The sequence below is a fragment of the Centropristis striata genome, chromosome 2 (genome assembly GCF_030273125.1).
Source record: "Centropristis striata isolate RG_2023a ecotype Rhode Island chromosome 2, C.striata_1.0, whole genome shotgun sequence".
Lineage (NCBI taxonomy): Eukaryota > Metazoa > Chordata > Actinopteri > Perciformes > Serranidae > Centropristis > Centropristis striata.
In genome coordinates, this window is record NC_081518.1 from 11,963,465 (window position 1) to 11,985,684 (window position 22,220).

The 22,220-nt window shown below is 38.3% G+C and overlaps 2 protein-coding genes across 4 annotated transcripts in view; one reads left to right on the forward strand and one right to left on the reverse strand.

The window, feature by feature from the left end:
* LOC131984807 (chromodomain Y-like protein 2) overlaps positions 1–12,144 on the forward strand; it is a 32,976-nt gene extending 20,832 nt beyond the window's left edge. The window contains exons 3-7 of the mRNA XM_059349788.1: positions 1,469–1,686; positions 10,312–10,484; positions 10,571–10,781; positions 10,936–11,079; positions 11,165–12,144. Coding sequence (XP_059205771.1) covers positions 1,469–1,686; positions 10,312–10,484; positions 10,571–10,781; positions 10,936–11,079; positions 11,165–11,323 — 905 coding nt within the window. The 3' untranslated portion in view covers positions 11,324–12,144. The remainder of the gene's footprint in view (positions 1–1,468; positions 1,687–10,311; positions 10,485–10,570; positions 10,782–10,935; positions 11,080–11,164) is intronic.
* Positions 12,145–13,413: 1,269 nt separating this feature from the next.
* cmc2 (C-x(9)-C motif containing 2) lies at positions 13,414–17,759 on the reverse strand. 3 transcript variants are annotated; one of them, XM_059349799.1, is made up of 5 exons: positions 17,400–17,710; positions 16,351–16,424; positions 15,735–15,805; positions 15,575–15,646; positions 13,414–15,459 (listed from the first exon to the last, which is right to left on the reverse strand). In XM_059349799.1, exons 2-5 carry the CDS (start codon positions 16,385–16,387, stop codon positions 15,376–15,378), a joined length of 264 nt encoding a protein of 87 aa, XP_059205782.1. In that variant the 5' UTR covers positions 16,388–16,424; positions 17,400–17,710; the 3' UTR covers positions 13,414–15,375. The 3 variants fall into 3 exon arrangements, with proteins under 3 accessions (XP_059205782.1, XP_059205797.1, XP_059205789.1); XM_059349814.1 differs by lacking the exon at positions 16,351–16,424 and having other exon boundaries at positions 15,735–15,851; positions 17,635–17,759; XM_059349806.1 differs by lacking the exon at positions 16,351–16,424 and having other exon boundaries at positions 15,735–15,851; positions 17,400–17,706.
* Positions 17,760–22,220: the final 4,461 nt, after the last annotated feature.

A 22,220-nucleotide genomic window follows, 5' to 3' on the forward strand; every position in this document is an offset into this window, starting at 1 on the left:
ACACATTTAAAATAATTAACATCCCTAAAAAACATCAAACTTAAAACAGGATTCTTACAAAAAACACACTTGGTGTGCATGTCGAATCTGACTCATTTATTTTAATGACAAACAATTCTATTGGTAAATTACATTTCCAAAACTTATGTTTTTCTAATAATTCAGAAGTTATTATATTATTAGTTATTATTAGTTATCATATTATTATTATGTTTTGGCATACAATTTACATATGCTTCATGCTGCACTAACATCACACATGCTGAAAATGCTATCTAGGGTTATCTTGTATTTATTGCAAATACGAGTATGCAGTAGTTTTTCAATTTTATAATACACACACAAACAGAGGATAACTGTCTCTTCTCTAAGACTTAGTAAAACATGAAAGAATAAAAGATAGTCATTCCAGATAGGGTACAAAGATGTTTGTAAATGTAAATGTTTATCCCAAAATCCATCCATCCATCCATCCATTTTCATCAGCTTATCCAGGACCAGGATGCATATAAACAGGCTAAGCAGGCTAAGCAAAGTATTCCAGACATCCCTCCCCCCAGCCACAACGTCCAGCTCCTCCTGGGGGACCCCAAGGCATTCCCAGGCCAGGCGAGAGATATAATCCCTCCAGTGTGTTCTGGGTCTTCCCCGGGGCCTCCTACCAGTTGAACGTGGCCGGAACACCTCTAACAGGAGGTGCCCCGGAGGCATCCTTACCAACCACCTCAGCTGGCTCCTTTCAGTGCGAAGGAGCGGTGGCTCTACTCCGAACTCCCTCCGGATGTCTGAACTCCTCACTCTACCTACGGAGGAAACTCATTTCAGCCGCTTGTATCTACAATCTCATTCTTTCGGTAGCTACTCAAAGCTCATGACCATAGGTGAGGGATGGAAAATAGATGGACTGGTAAATCGATTCTTTGCCACAACGGTCCAGTACAACGACCACATCACTGCTGACAATGCACCAAACCGCCTGTCCACCTCACGCTACGTTCTACCCTCACTGGTCAACAAGACCCCGAGATACTTAAACTCCTTCGCTTGAGGCAGTAACTCACTCCCCACCCAGAAGGGGCAGTCCACTGTTTTCCAGTCCCTCGCACTTGGAGGTGATCACTCTCATGCCGATCTGCACTCATTCACCAAACCGAAAGCGATCCTCCCCCCGGCAGTGCCTTGACTTCTTGTCCATGAATCACAAAATGTTTCTCAAACACATTTTATTTTGTAAAGCTCCCTGCTGGTTCAACCTTGACATGTATGCACACAGATTATCGTGGCCAAGATGAGTATAATGCACGTCAACCAAAACCCAGATTGAAAAATAAGTTTTACATGCAGTTTTTTGATTTTTAATTTTTGTGTCATGGGGGTGTATTAATTATCAGTTCTATCAGTAAGTGTCTGATAGCTACACAAGTCTGAGAAGACACATTGACTTGTTCTGTCACCCCTCCCCTGTCAGGCTCACCTCTGGCCAATGGCAAGATGCATCTACACAGCTCAGTAAAGCGGAAGTTGACTGAGGAGAAAGGCTACGTGTTTGACAAGCGGCTCAGGTACAATGTGCGACAGAACGAGAGCAACTGTCGATTCCGAGACATCGTGGTCCGAAAGGAGGAAGGCTTTACGCACGTCCTGCTGTCCAGCCAAACGACAGACAACAACGCTCTGACACCAGAGGTGAGAACGGGAATGTACATTTGTCCCCTATGTTTTTGTGTTTCTCTGATGTCTAGACCTACATTTGATTATATTATTTTTTCATTGTATCCCAGTTGCCTTGGATCTCTGTTTGGGGAAAAATACATGAGAAAAGTTTCCTCATTAGCTGCTGTAGATATACCCTGGAGCTATGCACTTACTCCCCAACTGCTCCAGGGGAGCTTTTCAACAGACAACTTCTGAAAAGTGTGGTTTCATTTGACAGATGCCAGGTGTGAATATGTTTAGCTGCATGAATTTTGCACAGGGCATCGCCATAGAAGAGCCTGTATACTCTGCAACAAAGGTTAGAAGATTGCTCCTGGCTCTGTCCTGAGTACTGACACAGAAAAGTGCCTCCTGCCAAACAAGATTTCTACAAGTAGAGTAATTAGGGCTACATATAATCCAGTGTTATGCCATCTGTTGTTATTGCAGCAAAATGTAAGTTGAAATACAGACAAATTTATGCAGGAAGTTCATAGAGGGCAGCATTATATAATTATTCTTCCAGAGAACTGGAGACCCTAGAGATGGCCACATTTCCAATGCTTGCTATGTAGAAATAACACTGATATCTTTGCTACATTGCAATGTTGACCCTAACTTTCCTGCTCTGTCCAGTTAGCATCTCACAAGAAAACACTGTGATCACCAACATCTGCAGAATCATCAAAATGTTATATTTAACATGGTAAAAAAGACAATTTGAAGACTTGTTCATGCCCCTTTAACAGAAACTGCTCTCCCCTCAAAAACTGGTGGTGGTTAATGGGTCAAACAAACGTCTGACTTCCACTCAGGAGAACGGGGTTAAGGTCCCATGTGAAAACAAAAGAAAACAATGTGATTTAAACATCAAGTGAACTTCCATGTCTTCCGTTTTGTACATCATGTTTTACACAACTATGTCATTTCCCGTATCCACGTCACCCTGATAACTACTTAATTTCCGACGTTGACGTACATTTATGTACTTTTTAAACTGTCTTTTATACCACCTTACCAGGACGTTTTTTTCCCTAAACCTAGATCAGTGGTTGTGTAGACTAAATTCAATGAAACTGCAGCCTTTATATATTCAGTAGTGTTCATAATAATAGCAGTCCAATGTGACTCACCAGATTAATCCAGGTTTTTAGTATATTTTTTATTGCTACATGGCAAACCAGTACCTGTAGATGCAGTAGATTCTCAGAAAACCATCAAGACCCAGCATTTGTGATATGCACGCTCTTAATGCTGTGCAATTGGGCAATTAGTTGAAAGGAGTGTGTTAAAAAAATAGCTGTGTGGCATTCAATCAGTGAGGTCATCTATTTTGTGAAAAAACAGGTGTGAATCAGGTGGCCTCTATTTAAGGATGAAGCCAGCACTTGTTGAACATGCATTTCTCTTTGAAACCTGAAGAAAATGGGTCGTTCAAGACATTGTTCAGAAGAACAACGTACTTTGATTAAAAAGTTGATTGGAGAGGGGAAGTGCAAACAATCATAGGCTGTTCAGCTAAAATGATCTCCAATGCTTTCAAATGGAGAGCAAAACCAGAGACTCATGGCAGAAAAACGGAAGACAACCATGAAAATGGATGGAAGAATAACCAGAATGGCAAAGGCTCAGCCAATGATCAGCTCCAGAATGATCACAGACAGTCTGGAGTTACCTGTTAGTGCTGTGACAGTTAGAAGACGTCTGTGTGAAGCTAATCTGTTTACAAGAATCCCCCGCAAAGTCCCTCTGTTAAAAAAAGGCATGTGCAGAAGAGGTTACAATTTGCCAAAGAATACATCAACTGGCCTAAAGAGAAATGGAGGAACATTTTGTGGACTGATGAGTCAAATTGTTCTTTTTGGGTCCAAGGGCCGCAGACAGTTTGTGAGACGAGCCCCAAACTCTGAATTCAAGCCACAGTACACAGTGAAGACAGTGAAGCATGGTGGTGCAAGTATCATGATATGGGCATGTTTCTCCTACTATGGTGTTGGGCCTATTTATCGCATACCAGGGATCATGGATCATGGATCAGTTTGCATTTTTTTGCATTCGTTTGCTGAAGAGGACATGGGTGTTTCAACAAGACAATGACCCCAAACACTCTAGTAAACGAGCAAAATCTTGGTTCCAAACCAACTACATTGATGTTATGGAGTGGCCAGCCCAATCCCCAGACCATAATCCAATTGAGAACTTGTGGTGTCACATCAAAAATGGTGTTTGTGAAGCAAAACCAAGAAATGTAAATGAATTGTGGAATGTTGTTAGAGAATCTTGGAGTGGAATAACAGCTGAAAGGCGCCACAAGATGGTTGACTTCATACCACACAGATGTGAAGCAGTTATAAAAAACTGTGGTCATACAACTAAATATTAGTTTAGTGATCACAGGATTGCTAAATCCTGGAAACAAAAAACTTTGTACAAAATAGTTTTGATTTTGTAAAGTCAACGGCGGACAGTTATTTTCTTGAACACACCCCTTTCAACTAATTGCCCAATTGCACAGCCTTAAGAGCGTGTATATCACGAATGCTGGGTCTTGTTGGTTTTCTGAGAATCTACTGCACCTGTTTGTGCACCATGTAGCAATAAAAAATATACTAAAAACCTGGATTAATCTGGTTAGTCACATTGGACTGCTTTTATTTTGAAAACTACTGTACATACAGCATATATTGGCGTGTGCACTATTTTTAGATGACTCTGCTCTGTACCTTAAACCTAACCGAAAAAGCTCATATGGGTTGTTCTGTGTGGTATTAACAAACAACCTATTCTGATGTTCAGGTTGGCGATCTTGTTCCTTTTACAAGGTTATCCAGATACATCAATACAAAAACTGCTGTTAAAATAAGATGATTAATTTTACTTTTGCAATGACAAAATTTGATTCAAATTAGACCCCCCCCCCAAAAAAAAACAACACCATAGAAACATGATCTTTCTCTTTTTAGGAGCTTTTTTGATTAGGTCTGACAATTTACCAGCTGAGTCTTCTCTACAAGCATTCAGGATACACAATCTACAAGCTGTGTTGACTGGCTTTTGACATGTTTTCTCCCGGTCTCTGCAGCAACTTGTCGATCACCTGCTAACTCCATGTCAGTCAAACATCTCGCTGCAGAACACACTGTACATTCTTTATTCAGGAGTTGCGCTGTTACTTATCATAATCTGTCACTATGATGGACGTGGATGTACTATTTCTATCAGAGCCTCTAATTTGAAGTGTGTATGTGTAAAGTTATAATTTTCACCGTCACAATGTGCTGCTTTACATGCGCCATTCTTAATGAAGAGGTTAAAGAAATGACAGCTTCATAATGCTGGGATGTCTGAAACACTGAATGCAGTTTACCGGCGCTCTGCTCTGATGCTGTAGCTTCTTGCATTGTGATGATCCACTTGTAGAATTGGCTGCCTGCAGGAAAGGTCCAGCCTGTGATTGGTTGCTTATTCCCCCTCCCCAATCAACAACAAGCTGCTGCATTAAGTATTCAGTAACTTGCCTCCACAGTTCACTAGATTCTTCCTCCAGTCTGTTCGCATTTGGACTCTTTGTATTGAGATTCGGTAACCTTCTCTTTCATTTTCTAAAGGTATAATTTATGGATTACCATGTTGTGATTAGAGCAGTTGGTCTATGATAGGTTTTGGAATCACCCACAGATTCTTTTAAAATTCTAACGATCATCATGGTTTTATGTTACAATTACTCAGTACTAACTGATATTGACCCGGCACAGTGGAAAGGCCATATGTCATTCAGGTCTATTTTTATCATTTAGATCTTTGCTAGATCTACTAATTAAGCATATCATAAAGAAAAAAGTTTTTAACTTAAGAAGAAATAAAATTGAGATTTTAACATGGTTTTGTTTTGTTTTTTGTGGGTTTAGCCACAGATTATGGCATGTGTCACAATCGTCCACCTCTGGATCATAAATCTAAGTAAACAGGATTTTCCTCCCCTCAGATTGTAGGATTCGTCTCAGATCTTCCACAGAGGGTGGTTCTGGCTTTGATACAGCGCTGTGTGCTCGGCAGCCTGTACTTCACAGGCACTGAAGTGGCCTAAACTGTGTGTGTGCACATGTGTGTGTACTTTCATGTGTGACAGTAAGCCCGTAAGCTGTGGGCTTATCAAACAGCTCTGATAGCTCCCTCTCTGTTGCTCAGTCTTTGAAGCTACAGGAACAAGAGAGTCTGCAGGATGTGCCTACTGAATGGCTTCAGAAATATCCCTGAACATTTTATTTTCCAAACCCTCAATGCTTGCTTTAAGTGAGAAGGCCCCCCTGAGCTGTTAACTGGTACACTTTCCGTCACCTTTCTGACTTAACACACGGTAGCTTTCTGCATCGGTGCTCTACTGCTGTTCAAGCGTTCCCTAAATATCCTGTGGTATGACTTTTTGAAAAATCTATCAAGCACCACAGTGAATACAAGAATCTGACATTAGACTTTGACATATAGTAAACAAACAAGTATGTGACTGTTTGTTTAATAGGAAAGTGATCTAAATCAATTGAAAGTATCCTGATCACTTTTATGAGGCACCTGTAGCATATGGTATATTTGTATGTAAATAGGTCTGTTTACTGCTCATCTGCTGTTAATTAAACACTAAGAGGGTAATGAGTCCCACTAGGTCTTTTTCACAGCAGACATTTTGGCCTGAGAAGCACAGGTGTTACTTATAACATTAATGATGGCTCGGCCTGTGCTCCCAGTAAGTAAGCCATGACAGTGAGCCGTACCGTAGCACAATGACCCTGAAACTGAAGCAGATGAATGGAATCCAGCCATCACCAATGGCATTATTAACACCTGTGCTTTAATTTTTCTGACATGAGAAACTTCCATTTCTCATAAAGCCTTTTGAATATTAGAAACGGAAGACTTTGGTAGAACTCTCTGAGACGTTCCTAAATAAAGTGTAGTGCATCATGTCCACTATTTTATTTGAATGCATATCTCCAAGGCGCTCTGCTGCTCTCTAGAGTAAACTACTGTTTGTTCTAAAGGGAGCAGTGAATAGGTGAACGTAGGAGTGGTTTTGGATGTAGCCTCATAAAAAGGCAAGCTATTTCTGTTTTGAGAAATCTAAACACTATATACAATGCAAAAAAGTAAAAGTATCTTAAACTTAGAATATCAAAAGGCTCCAGGAAACTGGAAAGAACTCGAACTGACAAACCTACTCAATTTTCAAAACATATGATTGATTGACTTCTACTCAACCCTCGCAGTGGTGATTTCATTTCTCGGGATGCTGATGCTCGCTGTTGCAAGTTTCTTTGTTGTGGATACCACCTTTGTTTGTCTACGAATGTCCTCGAGGCATCTGCGCACTGCACACAAATGTCACTTTGGCTGCTTTCTTCTTCCTCTCTGTTTCACAGAGTGGAACCAGCATCTGCCCATCTCTGCTTCTCGTATCTGAGCAGATTTATTAATTCACCTTCCTGGAATAACGTCGCTCAGACACATACACACTCACACGCACACTCACACACCACATCCATTTAAAACTGGGGACAGATTATGTGCTTGGTGAGACATAGAGAATTAAATTCACTTTGAGGTTGAATGGTTAATATGGGTCAGGGGTGATAATCTGATTAAAATGCAGCAGTGGAGTGGGCAGATAGACTGCAGACAATGATGTGGTGGTGTGGGCTCCCAGGCGACTTCTTTAACAGGTCGACTGTCTGACAATGAAGGCTTGCTCCCCTCTTCATCACATGAGACAAAAGCCACACACTTGTCTGGTGACGAGGCCGGCTCTACGCGGGGGCAAGAGGGGGCCGAGCCTCCTTAAATAAATGTCTTGCCCCCTCAAATCAAAATTTTAGAAGTTGAGAAAGCACATTTTAATATACTCACAAAATTAATATACATTACAATTTGACAAAATTATCTGCAATAGCGGAAAAATCAGCTCAAAAAGGGACACATGATACACGATTATTGGTTGAAATCTGGATGAAGGATGTTTTATTTTATTCATTTATTTTATTCTTATTTTTCAGTTTCCCCCCCTGAGGGATTGCCACCTTATTGTGGTCAGGGGGGTTGCGTGCCTCAGTTACCTTAAGAGCTATACCAGCAGGAGCTTAGTCTTCAGGTGGGACACCTGGACAGGTCTGAAGGTAGAGGCCTGACAAAGTGTAATCCACTTCTCCAGGTTGGGGTTGGACACATAGACCCCTTTCAATAAAGAAAGCACCGTTACTATAAGCACAGAAAAAAAGTGCTGGAGCATGATGTGTACACATGATGCCCCCTTCACATTTCTGACTGCCCCCTCATATATGCCTGTCTAGAACCGGCCCTGGCTGGTGATGCTGAACAATGCACTGCTGATTTAACTGGCAGAGTGAAACTTGTCCCTCTGCAGTTTCCTAATAAGAGAAAAAAAACATTTTGACTCATTGTATTGCATCTGCACAAACAACTTTTCTTACACTTCCTATTGGTCCCACACTACAATCAGTAGGAGTATCAACATAGAGTCAGGTTAGTTGCCGCTGGCTGGCAGGCTGTCAAGGAAACAAGCTGCCCAGCAAGTTGTTGTATCAACAAATCTCACCTGTAGCCTGAGCTGCTCACAAAGCTACAACAAAGTTACCGACAAAATTTCACTTTACTGAGAGGCAAATTTATCCCCAATAGGTGCCTACATTATTATTAATACTAAAACTAATAATAATATTAATAATAAAAATAATAACGATTATGAAAAAAAACCTTTACTTACGTTGCACCTTTGCAGCTCAAAGTGTTTTTGTTGGTAGAAATGAAACAATAAGACTGGTATTAAAAGCAGGAGACAAGGAACATAATAATAGAGACATTTAATCCTAATATATATATATATATATATATATATATATAGATAGATAGATAGATAGATAGATAGATAGATATACTATTGTTGAGTGTTGAACCCATAAAATGAGTATGAGAGATATAAAAGAAATATAAAGTGAAAAAAAGGTGGAGTTAATTAAAAGCAAAAAAAATTAAATGTATAAATAAAGTTTTGAGCTGTTTTTTTTCTCTTAACAAAAGTTATTGTCTTCAGTTATTGTCTCATGTGTGGTGGTTTGTTCTAACCTTTGGTGCATAACAACCGAAAGCTGCTTCACCATACTTTCATACTTTTTGTAAGTCACGTTTGATACTTTTGGTACTTTGGCTGAAGCCAGTGCTAGACAGTTCAAGGGAATGGAATGGGGAGTCATTAAGGTATAGAAGAAAGTAAAAGGTGCTAAGTCATTTAATACCTTAAAAACATGTTTAACACCAAATCCTCAACCCTACAGAAAGACAGTTTTAAAGACACTAATACTGGATTAATACATTTCCTTTTTCCTGTTTTATGCTACAATTCTTGCTGTTGCATTTTGAACAAGTTGCAGCCTATCAATGGTTCAGAATTAGATCTAGAATTATACAAAAGTTATTCAAAGACAAGGCAAAGATATAGGTTAGCACTCTTAGCTCTTGGATACTTTGTAACTGAGAGAGGATGTTACCCTTTTAAAGCTTGCATGGCTGTTGGGACAAAGCTCCTGCTAAAGTGGGCCTTTCTGCACATGGTTAGTGTAAAACTGCAACCATAAGGAGGTAAAGTGCTGGTAGAGTGGATGATCTGGGTCATGTGTGACTGTGACTGCTTTGCAGAACTGGGATGAAGTGACACCATTGTATAAGAATATTATATATACTCATACATATACTATGCCACCATTGTTTTGTGGTGAGGAGATGACATTTGTTGAAGGCTTTCAGACACAGTTACTGCATCATCTAGGTCTTTAATGTACTGCATCTATAAGGTCATTGATGCCACGAATGCCATTATAACTAGCATTGGGTGTACTGTATTTTTGTATTATGCAAGTCTTATGCAATACTTTTGTTTGTAAAAACAGATATGATGAAAAAATCATAGCTTTATAATCCCATTGTGCTCGATAATTATTGTTCTGTAAATTGCTTGTACAGTGCTGTTTCTAATGAAATGTGTCTTCCCTTGAAGTATTCTTCTATTTGTATTTCAATTTCTTGATAACTATTCACTCCTCTCCACTCACAGCTGTCAGGATAAAATTGGATATTCTGTCACTTGCAAAATGACTGAAACAATGTAATAGTTTTGCATAGCAGGAGACTAAAAGCTTGCATCATTGTTGTATTATTAATAAATTTAAGATTTTTTATTCGGAAGATAATTAAAAGCAAACTTTATTACTTCTGAATATATGTAAGACCTAGAAGAATTAGATCCTGAAAATCTATAGCCCTTTAATTAAAGATAAAAAACAATCCATGCCGCCAAGTTACACTAGATGTATATCTCTGTTGTAAAGTTCCATAAGCTGTCAGTAATGTAGGAATGGAAATAAGCATTCATGAAATCTCATTGTTATTATTTCCAAGGCCTGCCTGTCTGCGAGCCCAACATTTTTTTGAGTAGTTGTCAAGCCTTACTCTAAGAATTGACGATCTGTATTTTATCCTTTCTTTTTAAACCTTTCTTCATCTGTCAGGTGAGATAAGATGTGACATACAGCATCTCCTCCTATTTCTCTTCAGATCATGAAGGAAGTGTGTCGAGCTCTGGGTAATGCAGCTGCCGATGACAGTAAATTATTACTGCTCAGCTCTGTGGGGACTGTTTTCTGCAGTGGCCTGGAGCCGTCCTACCTAATAGGCCGTCTGTCCACTGACCGAAGAAAAGAGAGCAGCCGCATCGCAGATGCCGTACGGTAAGAAGGAATATTCCCCGCTGAAAACTTCTTACTTGCCATTAGACTTGACAGAGTTGGTACTGATCACTCTTTGACCCCTTTAGGGAGTTTGTGTTGGCATTCATCCACTTCAAGAAACCCATTGTGGCAGCAATAAACGGACCTGCTCTAGGCTTAGGGGCCTCCATCCTGCCCCTGTGTGATGTGGTGTGGGCCAGTGAGAGGGCCTGGTTCCAGACTCCATGTGCAGCCCTCCACCTCACCCCCTCTGGATGCTCCTCATACACCTTCCCCCAGATCCTGGGCGTAGCTCTGGTGGGTCCCAGCACTATCAAGGCTTTAGGCTAATTCCACTTGATTTAATTTGATCACTCGTATACTCATTGTTTACTTATTTGTGTTTACCCAAATCAAACATTTGCATTGAAACGTACTTAATCCCCCCTTCCCTTCCTGTCCTCAATGGCAGGCTAATGAGATGCTGTTTTGTGGAAGAAAACTCACAGCACAAGAAGCATGCAGTCGAGGTCTTGTGTCCCAGGTCTTCTGGCCAACCACATTTAACCAAGAAGTGATGCTGCGTGTGAAGGAAATGGCGTCATGCAATGCAGTGGTAGGTCCTGATCTAGAAAAGTGCAAAGCCTTTTCTTGAATACAACCAAATGACCCTGTCCTCTGTCGTGTGTTTTTTTTTAAAGGTTTTAGAAGAATCCAAATGCCTGGTGAGGAGCATCCTGATGTCGGTCCTGGAGGAAGTGAATGAGAAAGAGTGTCGGATGCTGAAGCAGCTCTGGTGTTCAACCAAAGGACTCGAGGCACTCTTCAGTTACCTGCACAACAAGGCGTATGAGAAGTGATCGTCCACACCTGGAAAACTGATTAATGTGGGTCAAAGGTTATCTACAGAGAGACATCCAGGACAAGATCTCATACAGAAGGAAATGTTGCATTAAAGGTCTTTGCTTCCATCCCTGAGCAGAGGGGATTCTCTGGAGTTCTGTTTGCGTACATGTCTACCAACATAACTTCACAATCTTCTTCTTTCGTAAATCAACTTATATTTTATATTTATTGGATCCACAACTGTCCAGATTTTTCCTGTTTTCAAGGATTCAAAGAGCAGAGGGCCAAATGTGCATTACTTAAGTGAACACTGAAGGAGGGTCTTCAGGGAGGTTTTCTGTACATGTGCAAAACTTATTTGTTTATGAAATTATCAGGATATATGAAATCAATGTGTCTGATAGCACATGATAAAAAGGCGATAATATATATGAATATATATTTATTTCAAAGAGTTGCTTTGTGAATATAAGGATTTTCTTTAGTCGCTTGTTGTTTTGAGTGTAAATCAAGTTTGGATGAGGGACACTGTTATTTGCTCCTTGCGTGCACATTCCATCCTCTCTGTACGGACAGAAGAAAACTGGCCACAAATGCTCACACACGCTCGTACATGTCAGTGGATCACATTCAGTGACTGCTTAAAACTTCTCAAAACTCAATGAAAATGTATGCTTTTTTTCATCACGATTTTCATTTTTCATACTGTAAGAGTCTTTATTACACAGAACAGACATCTTGTTTGCCAGGGAATTTGTTATCATTACCATAATCACCATAAATTTGCTTCAATTACATGAAATCAAGATTGATGCTCACACTAATGAGACCGTCTGGTGATTAGTGCATAAGTGCACACGTTATCACCCTCATGTTGTCAACATCCATCCGTCTTAAGTTATTGTCACCTGCAGCAAAAACGGCAAGAGTTTAATAAAACTTTTATTTATACAAATAAAATCTCATCGAGGTCAGGACTTTTCTTTTGAGGGAGATTTGTTTAGATGCAAATTAGTAATATAATTTAAATGGAGAACACTGGAAGCCTCATGTTTATGTTGGCACTAAATATACAAATGTGTCCATTCTGAAATGGCGTTTTGGGTTGAGTACAAAATGAATTCAGATTACTTAATTAATTAGTGGCACATATCACGTAACAGATTTGATCCCATTTAGTTTGAGCTACATATAGTAGTTATACATGCAGCACTGTGGTTGTTCATATAACATGGCTTCCGGTAATCAATGCAGATAGCTATTGTGTGAAATGCGTGTTCATCATGTTAATATTACCTGACAGTCATTTCTTAGTTGTGAATTTTTTTAGAGCACACAAAAAAAAAGATAATTGCTTGGTCCTCACATTAATCACATTGTGACTACACTAAATGTCAGTGATCTATATTGTGGAAATGTCGTGTTGCTGGAGTCAACTTTGTCCTAACTGCATGTGATGATTCAAGATTTTATGAAATTTTATATTGCGATGTGTATTATATTAAGGGATCTATTTTGTTTTACCAAAAAAAAAAAATGTACGTCTGTGAAAATTGTTTTGTACAACTCGGAAGACATTTGTCCATTTTTGCAGTGGTACACATACAGTATAGAATAATATATAATGTAGACTGTTTTGTGGAACTAATTGCATGTAATATACTGTACATATAAATGTGTTGCCTGTCTGAATACCTTGTATTTCAGGGTAAGTTTTGTATAAACCTTGTAAGTATTGTTAGAAATGTTGCAGTTTATTTTTGTATTTATTTGAGATAACCATTTGGAGTGCAGTGCCATGTGGTTTCCTTTGCTCCAGCAGCCCTCCGACTCTCTGAATCATCCTTTTTAAATGATCCCGTAAAAACTTTAATGAACTAAATGGGTCAGATAATTAATCATTTCAAAACCAAAATGTGTAAACACTACTCACTTCAATTTTCCCCTTTTTTTTAAATTGACATCAGATTAAGTATTTCTGTGTAAATTATCAAAGGCATGTCAGATAATTTATAATATATGTTTTACTGAACAGATGATCAATGACCATCATAATTCAGATCTATCAGTTTGAAGCATACAAAACTGCTTATACTCCATCAGGTTGTAATCATCTTTTTTTATTGCAGGGAATAATTAATGGTTTGATAAAGAATTGTATGACACTTTGCCATTAAAGTCATTAAGTAATCAATATAAATTAACTTTTGTGAAAAATAAAAACAAAAAACACATCCATTCATCCTAACTAGCCAGAGATATAATCAGCTACAGAGAACAACAGCAGTTTTGTGACCAAAGACTCCATTAGGCTTAAGTTACCAGTAGTAGTCAGTAGATTTTTTTTTTCTATACAGGATGGGTCCTTCTTTGACGATTCCTTGTGCGGTCACAGTTAATATCCTGCTTCTTGAGAAGGACCTGTGGAATGTGGCTACTGAACACAAACCACTCAGGTCCACTGAGTGTTAATCACTGATCCTTTAGGACATGGGTCTGATGTGTATTTATTCATTCATTTTAACTTGTAAAATATGACAATTTCTTGTGTGTCACCTGAGATATAAAATGCATTTCTTTATACTTGTTTTGAACTATTAGGTTTTCTTTAAGGCATTTGATCCAAATTCCCAAATCGGCATGTTTGAAGTGTGCTTGATATAAAACTTTAAATTTAAAACTTAAAAAGAACTACTTATGTTTGTTTAATAATTTATTGCAAATGACTGATCTTTTATAACCACAATAACATGTACCATCCCATGAATGTGTGTTTCATCATTCATGTTTTTCTCCCCACTTTGTCTCTCTAAGCACACCTTGGGGTGCCTTACAAATTAAATGTCTGTCAAAAATGGATTCATGTTGTGATGGGTAGAGTGAGCTACTTCAAATAAAGAAACTGTACTTTCACTATTTGGTTTTTGTTTTAAGTTTCTCAAGCCACTATCCAGCCACAGACTGAGGACCAGTTAATTTATTCCCCATCGTTTTATCTGTGTAGCCCTGGGTTTAAAATCTGATAAAGTTTTTTTTTAATATAGCTTTGACACTTTTGATACTATCATTAATAGAGATTTTATAATTTTAAACACGCAATATCCAAAAAGTATCAATACATCTGACAATTTTACAACATTTTGTAACCATTCTTCTAATGTTTCTTTTAAGGAAACACATTTAAATGCTTTAAGGTCGTTTCAAGATCTGCGATCCAACTGATTCTTTGTTTTAAAATGACACATATATACCAAAGCATGGATTCTTACATTAAATGACTTTCACTTTATTTGAAATCAGTCAAACTTGCAACGAATCAATATGATTCCCATTCAAATAAACTTTTCAACAACGAGTGTGTTCAGTATGTATATTTAGGGGTGTGTGTTCACATTGGGAGTAAAACCAGAGTCATCCTGTTTTGGGTCTTCTTCACACGCATCTCTGATGGTCTGAAATTAACGCTCCCCGTTTTCATGAATAAAACATGATGCTGTTCCGGAAGTGTCCTGACAACTTAAATAATGGTTTGATGAAAGGGTTCTGCCACCAGCTCCACTAATCTCTTTGATGGAGCTGCAGAGTGCTGCTGACAGAGGGAGAAATAAATGATGATCCCGTCCAGCAATCTTGAATCCAAAGTGTTGTTTTTATGTTGACCTAAAACATTCTGGCAACACTGCACGTTTTAGCCTGTGCAGATGATAAAAGTCCAAAGTGTGTTTGGGGGGTTCACAACACAATAAATATAGGATTAATCTTTGCATTTTAATCATATCACTGCTGGTATATGATCCCAACACTGAAATGATCTTGCCTCTTACTAATTTTTATCTTAACTCATATCAGAATATACTTCTACTTCTAAAAGCACATGATACTTAGACCTGCCAATGGTAATATAATCAACACTTCTCTGGATTTTTAAGGAGACAGAAGTTTCACCCTTCCTCTGTCTTGGTATAAAAGCAGCAGGGGAGGCCTGTTACACAGTGTCATGCTTAATTCAAAGTCCCATTATCTGAATACTCGCAGTGCCAGTGGCAAAGCTGCAGTGAAATATCTTTTAGAGCTCCTCTTTGAGCCCTTCTTTCAGCCTCTTTCTCATCTCTTGTGCATGTTGCTTGCTGCGTTCTCTCTTCTCCAGTCTCTGTGAATGGTGAGGAAACAAAGAAAACATTGATAAAAAAACAAATAACAGAAGACCAGTATTCAGATAGCTGACTGCATCTTTATCACAAAGTGCATAAAAACAAGTGACAGACCTCTTTCTTCAGGCAGACACGCATCGCACGGTCCACATCGTTACACGTGCCAAAGAACTTCATGACATTGTGCTGAAAGTAACATAAAACATGTTAACATTGTTTGGTTTTCTGTGGGGATAAAGCATGCATCAATAAATGAATGTGGAGCATGACATACCTCTGTGTGGCACTGCCTCAGACGACTTATCAGTTCATTACACTCGTCTGTGTGCAGGTGAGGTGACAGGTCAGGGTGCATGCTGAGTTAAGGGCTTACGGTACCACTGCGGCAATACTGCAAATCAACAAATAGGAGAAGCACTGATATAGGGGCATTCAGTTAACAATCAGTGTGGAATATAACTGTAAGAGATGTCATCGCACGTTTGTCTTTGAGCAGTTTTGATTTCTGCTGTCATGCACTTTTGCATTACATAGGAATACACTCACGTCTGCAACAACGTTGTTTTCATTACAGATTTTTTTTTAAAGTCTATTCATTAACCTAGCCTATAACATGTCCAAAAGTAGAATAAAAATGCTCATCACAATTTTCCAGAGCCCAAGGCGACATGTTAGACTTGTTGTTTAGTCAATAAGCTATATAAGATAGTCCAATTGCAACAATATAAAAAAGGTATGCAGGCTATCTTCTTATCTGAGAGTCCACAACTAGAAGATGTGTGACATTATTACTTGATAAATGGCGTAAACAATGAATTGATATTAACCAAAATGTGGTTGACTGATTGAAGTGATGAAACACTTCAAATGACATGTTTTTTGAAGGATACTCATGCCTCCCCATCCCTCTCCATCCTGAGCTGTCATTTTGAAGCTTGGTTTTGTTTTTCCAGTGGACACTTACCTGCAGATAGAGAGGGACAAAGAGGGGGACAATATCGTCACCCTGTTAAAATAATCGCCTAACTCATTTTTTCAAGTTTTGCAGGACACACAAAAAACTTCACCAAAAGTGTAACATATGACATTTATTGATCATTTCACTCAAAAAGGATGTAACAAAGGATGGCTATTGGCATAGTAATAACACTATGTGTAAATTATGTAATTTAAGAGAAATAAATGACTTAAGCAATTTTTTGAACATGCCTTTGTGACTTAAGCAAGATATGGTAACACTTTATTTTGAAGGTGTCTGCATAAGTCACACAAGTCTGCTAGAAACATGACATGACAAGTATGATGGGCATTAATGCTACTTAAAAGTGTCATTAATGTTAATGGCACATCCCATGTCATGTTTATGACACGCTCATGTCACTCTTATGTAGATACCTTAGAGTAAAGTGTTACCAATATTAGTGTCAACAATAAAACACTGATAAACTAAACTGATAACTAAACAATCTCCCTCTAGCTCTTCTTTGCTGGGTTCTTATCTGATGACTATGAATGTGGCAAATTGTCAAAGAAATGATGTTCTTAAAGGGGTAAAATCACATGATCTGATCAACTGAGGATGTAGGAGATTTTAACATAGGTGGCCGGCATCATGAGGAGATGACAAAAAATGACTTAGGCGATTATTTTGACAGTGTGATGATATACAACAATGTGGCAAACTACCTGCATCACCCTGAATCCACTGGAAACACGTTAACAATACAGCCTTCACTAATAACACACTCTGGATCAGGCTACACGCTCGCTGCAACAGACTATGGGGGGTTTGTTACTGAGGTGAGTTTTGACATTGAGTTTGACTTGTAATGAACAGCAAGGTTTCTCACACACAACGTTGCTGTACAACTTGCTGAGTTATCATTAGCTATGTATTTAGCACTGCGCACTGCCGGCTTTAGGTGAGTGTGACCCTTACCAGTGGGGAGACCGTGTCATCTGATCCGAAAGTTTTCCAGCAAACCTTGTTGAAGTGTAACGTTAGCTAACTGCTCGGCCTCGGCTAACGTTTGAAACACAAGATAAGTCCTTGCAAACCGCTTAAGGACCACGAAGGGCTTCGTCTTTCTCCTCGTAGAAAATTCCCGCAGGTCACAACAATTACTCTACAATTTCGACTAAATCTGTTGGTTTTGTACACAAAATAAACGTACCCTACAAAAACAATGAGGACCTGTAGGACATGCTGCCTCATGCAACCCTTTCGTAACGGTTTGACGACAGCGAGAGTGACAGTGGTAAACAGCGAATCGGCGTCCAGATTGTTTCCCTATCCGCCAATGGAATACGTTTTCATCAAAAAAGGCGGGACATTTGATGACCGAAGTTTACAGCAGATACAAGATGTTTCCCTTCCCGTACTTCCGTTTTTGTTCATGGTTTTGACGTTTAGCCAGTTGCCCTTTAGTGGGAGGTGGTTTCAATTTCGTCACACTGATAAAATCATCGCCTAAGTCATTTTTTGTCAAAATTGTTTTTTGTTTTTTTGCCTAAATCATCTCCTCATGACGCCGACCACCTATGGTAAAATCGCCTCCATCCTCAGTTGATCAGATCATGTGATTTTACCCCTTTAAGATAATGGCCTATGTCAAGTCTGTGACTTAAGTGGATTAATTATAAGTCAAAATAAAATGTGACTTGAACATGCCTTTGTGACTTAAGCAAGATATGGTAACACTTTATTTCGAAGGTGTCTACATAAGAGTGACATGAGCGTGTCATAAACATGACATGGGATGTGTCATAAACATTAATGACACTTTGAAGTAACATTAATGCTCATGATACTTGTCATGTCATGTTTCTGACAGGCTTGTGTGACTCTTATGTAGACACCTTCAAAATAAAGTGTTACCATACCTTGCTTAAGTCACAAAGGCATGCTCAAAAATTGCCTAAGTAATTTCTTTCTTTCTTTTTTATATTCTTTTTATTGCCAAGTTCATTTCTTTCTTTCTTTTTTGTATTATTTTTATTGCCAAGTTCACATTGGATAGAATACATGTCTCTCACAAAGCAATCGTAGTTTTATATGCTTTTTTGGTATACAAGAAAGAAAAGAATAAAAGTTGAAACAACAAAAAACAACAAAAAAACAACAACAACGAACAAACCAACAAAAAACAAAACAAACAACAACACGGCAGCATCTTTAAACATAAACAGATTGGATATGACAATTACCAATATGACAATTACCACACAGCTTGGGTACAGTGGCCAAACAACAGCAACAAGACCTGGACTGGAGATTTATAGGACAACAGCAGCAACAAAATTGGAGCTTTGTGTCTGGCATCAGATGAAATTCATACATTATGGCAGAGGGAAGGATCTGCTTCCAGTCAGTATCATCACATAATAGGAATCTCATTTATTTCTCTTAAGTTACATGATTTACACACAGTGTTATAACTATGCCAATAGCCATCCTTTGTTACATCCTTTTTGAGTGAAATGATCAATAAATGTCATATGTTACACTTTTGGTGAAGTTTTTTGTGTTTCCTGCAAAACTTTTTAAAAAATGAGTTAGGTGATTATTTTAACAGGGTGACGATTTACGCTTAGTGCTGTTGTGTCAACTGTATAGAGTGTGTATCCTCTTATTTTAGTTAAAGACCATGTAATGGCTAATGTCAACATCAGTGCTTGGGTGGCATGTTTCTACTTAACAATGTTTCTTTTGTACCTCAAAAGCATTTTAGAGATGACCCTGCTGCTGCACTGATCCAGTCTAGTAGACAAAAGGTGACCTTAACTTACTTAACTAATGGGTTTCTAATGGATAAGATGTGGGCGATCTTGGCAGTTCAAGTCAAGTCAATTTTATTTAGAGCAACAGAGGAGGGATCTATCTCCCAGGACGGACAATGGACATACATGCAATAGATGTTGTTGTACAGGGCAGATCAACAGGGTAGAATAGAGTAGATAGAGGTTGAAGGGGGAGAGGGATGGAGGATAGAGAGAGACGGTTGAGAGGGAGACAGAGACAGAGAGGAGCAGGAGTTCTGGGAGGGGCACAGCAGCAGGTGATGAAGCGCCACCATTGGCCAGTAGTGATGCAGTGAGTGTAGAGTGGACCAGGAGAGGAGCATTCCCATCAGTTAGCACATTTCTTATGAGCACCTGAGAAAAAAAATAGCAGCAGCAATGTACCTAGGCGAGGGTAAGTGTACAGTATACATTTTAGGGAGAAACATTGTCTCTTTTTTACTACACTATATTAAACTGAAATCTATATTTATATTTTCATTCACATTGATGAGTGATGTCCACTCTAAAGGTCTCACATGGTTTTATTGAAGAAACTATTCATCCAATATTTCAGAAAATTAAAGGGTAAAAAAAAGCCCGCCGTTACAAAATAACACCAAATCAGAAATATTATTTATGAATGAAAATGAGAGACTCAACCCTCCAATTCATACTTCTTTTATGGTTTCATTGAAAGGCTTTGTGTATCTGGGTGTGATGATCACTCCTACCATTGGCAAAATTGTCCCAATGAACTACAGACGAGATTACCTATGTCTATGATCGGGCGCATCAATGTTTTGAAAATGTTAATTTTACCCAAGTATTTGTATCTTTTCCAATCTATTCCATTTGCTCCCCCACTTTCTTTTTTCCGGTCACTTGAAAAACTCTTCTCCTCTTTCATTTGGAACAACAGGCATCCCAGGGTTAGGCTTACATTGTTATGTCTACCATATGATAGAGTTGGATTACAGCTACCAAATCTTATGTGGTATTACTGGGCAGCTCAAATCAGAGCAGGAATATTTTATTTGTGAAGGACCATCCCCCAGCCTGGGTTTCATTAGAATCTCACTCAATTAATATTCCTTTGAATTTGTATTTATATTCAGCCAACAAATTAATCAAACAGACCAAAAACCCCTTCCTCAAAAATACATAAATGATTTGGCACAGTGCTTTGTCATATTTGGGAGAGACTTCCAAGTATCACAGTTTTCTCCTATCTTTAGTAATGATGAGTTTCTGCCTGGAAGAGCAGACAGCGAGTTTAAAATCTTGGCATCTCGAGGTGTAGCTAACATAGCTGACCTCTTTAAAGACAATCATACTTTCATGTATTTCGAAGTACTTAAGGCCACGTATTAAATACCCTCAAAAAACCTCTTTAAATATCTTCAATTGAGAAGTTTTATACTGTCCGGGCCATGTAATAGGTTGAAACTTCCCTGACTAACTACTCTTGAAGACTTTTCAATTTTCAGACTCCAAGGGGCAGGTGTCCTTTCTTTATAATTTGTTTGTAAGTAAATTGAAAGAGTCATCACAAAACATATTAAAATCATGGAGATCCGATATGCAAGAAAATCTTACAGAGGAAGAATGGGCTAGAGCTTGTTTAACAGCTCAAACTCAAATCGTGAATACAAACTCTAAATTACTGCAATACAAATGGATAAGCAGACAGTAAATAACCCCAAGTAAGCTGCACCTCTTTAACCCAAATATCCCAGATACTTGCATTAAATGAAAGCAACAAAAAGGTTATTTATTCCATTGCATGTGGGAATTCCCTCTTATACTCTCTTTTTGGGGGAAAAGTGTTGAACCTGGCCAGTCGAATCATTGAAAAAGAAATACCTCTCAAACCAGATCTGGAAGCTAAAATATGTATAGCCTGCTCATGGAAAAGGGATAAACCCTGTACTACTTCACAATGGTTGACAGGGTTTTCTTTCTACTTGGCTTTAGAAAAGATAAGCTACACCAAGCAAAAACAAGCTTGACAAGTTTTGGAAAATCTGGAAGGTTTTCTGTAATTTCCTTGAGAAAAATGATGTTGAAGTAGATGGCTGGAATGATGAGCTGAAGTGAAGATTTATTTCTCTTTTCATTTCTCTTGATATATAGATATCATTTATTTATTTATTTACTTATTTTTTATTTATTTATCTTTCTATCACCATGTTTTTTCCCAGTTTATTTATTTGTTAATTTTATTTTCATCATGATTATTGCTATCATTATTGTTGCTGTTTTCTTGTATGTGCCTTCTTCTTCTATATTGTTCACCATTTCTAAATTAACAATTTGTGCAATAAACATATGTTGTTGTGTAAAAAAAAAGAAAAAAAAGAAAGCCCCCCACAACTCCAATTAACCAATGGGAAACTATAAATTAACTAACTAAACTAACTATAAATTAATCAGATTTAGAATCAGTTTTGTTGCCAAGTAAGATTTCACATACAACAATATTTGTTGTAAGAACAAACAAAGTACTAAAAATATAAATAGAGATTAAGGCAAGTACTGCGAGTAAAAAAAACAGCAGCATAAATAGAAAATAAGAATAGAAAACAAAAATATATTTAAAAAAATGTAAACAGTAGAAACAATATGTACAGCTATGTTGTTATTCAAATGAGGGAAGGAGCTGTGCAAACTTTCCAGGAGTGTGCAAATGTAAGACAGTTTTGTGCAAGTTTACAGTATTAATATCTGCAATGTGTAAGATAAGATCAGGTGGCTGTGCATGACTTAACTTAAACTTAAATAAATAACTCTATATAAAGTATTGTTTTGTCCGTTTTCATGTTCAATCAGTCAGCACTGTGGAGCTGGCAGGTTCAAAGGTCTGTCAACAGTCTATGGTCTGGAGTCAGGCAGATACAGCAATAGTATCAACAGCGGCAGTGGCAGAAGCAGAAGCACTACCACTCCACCACAACAGAGGGCGCTAGAGAACGCGACT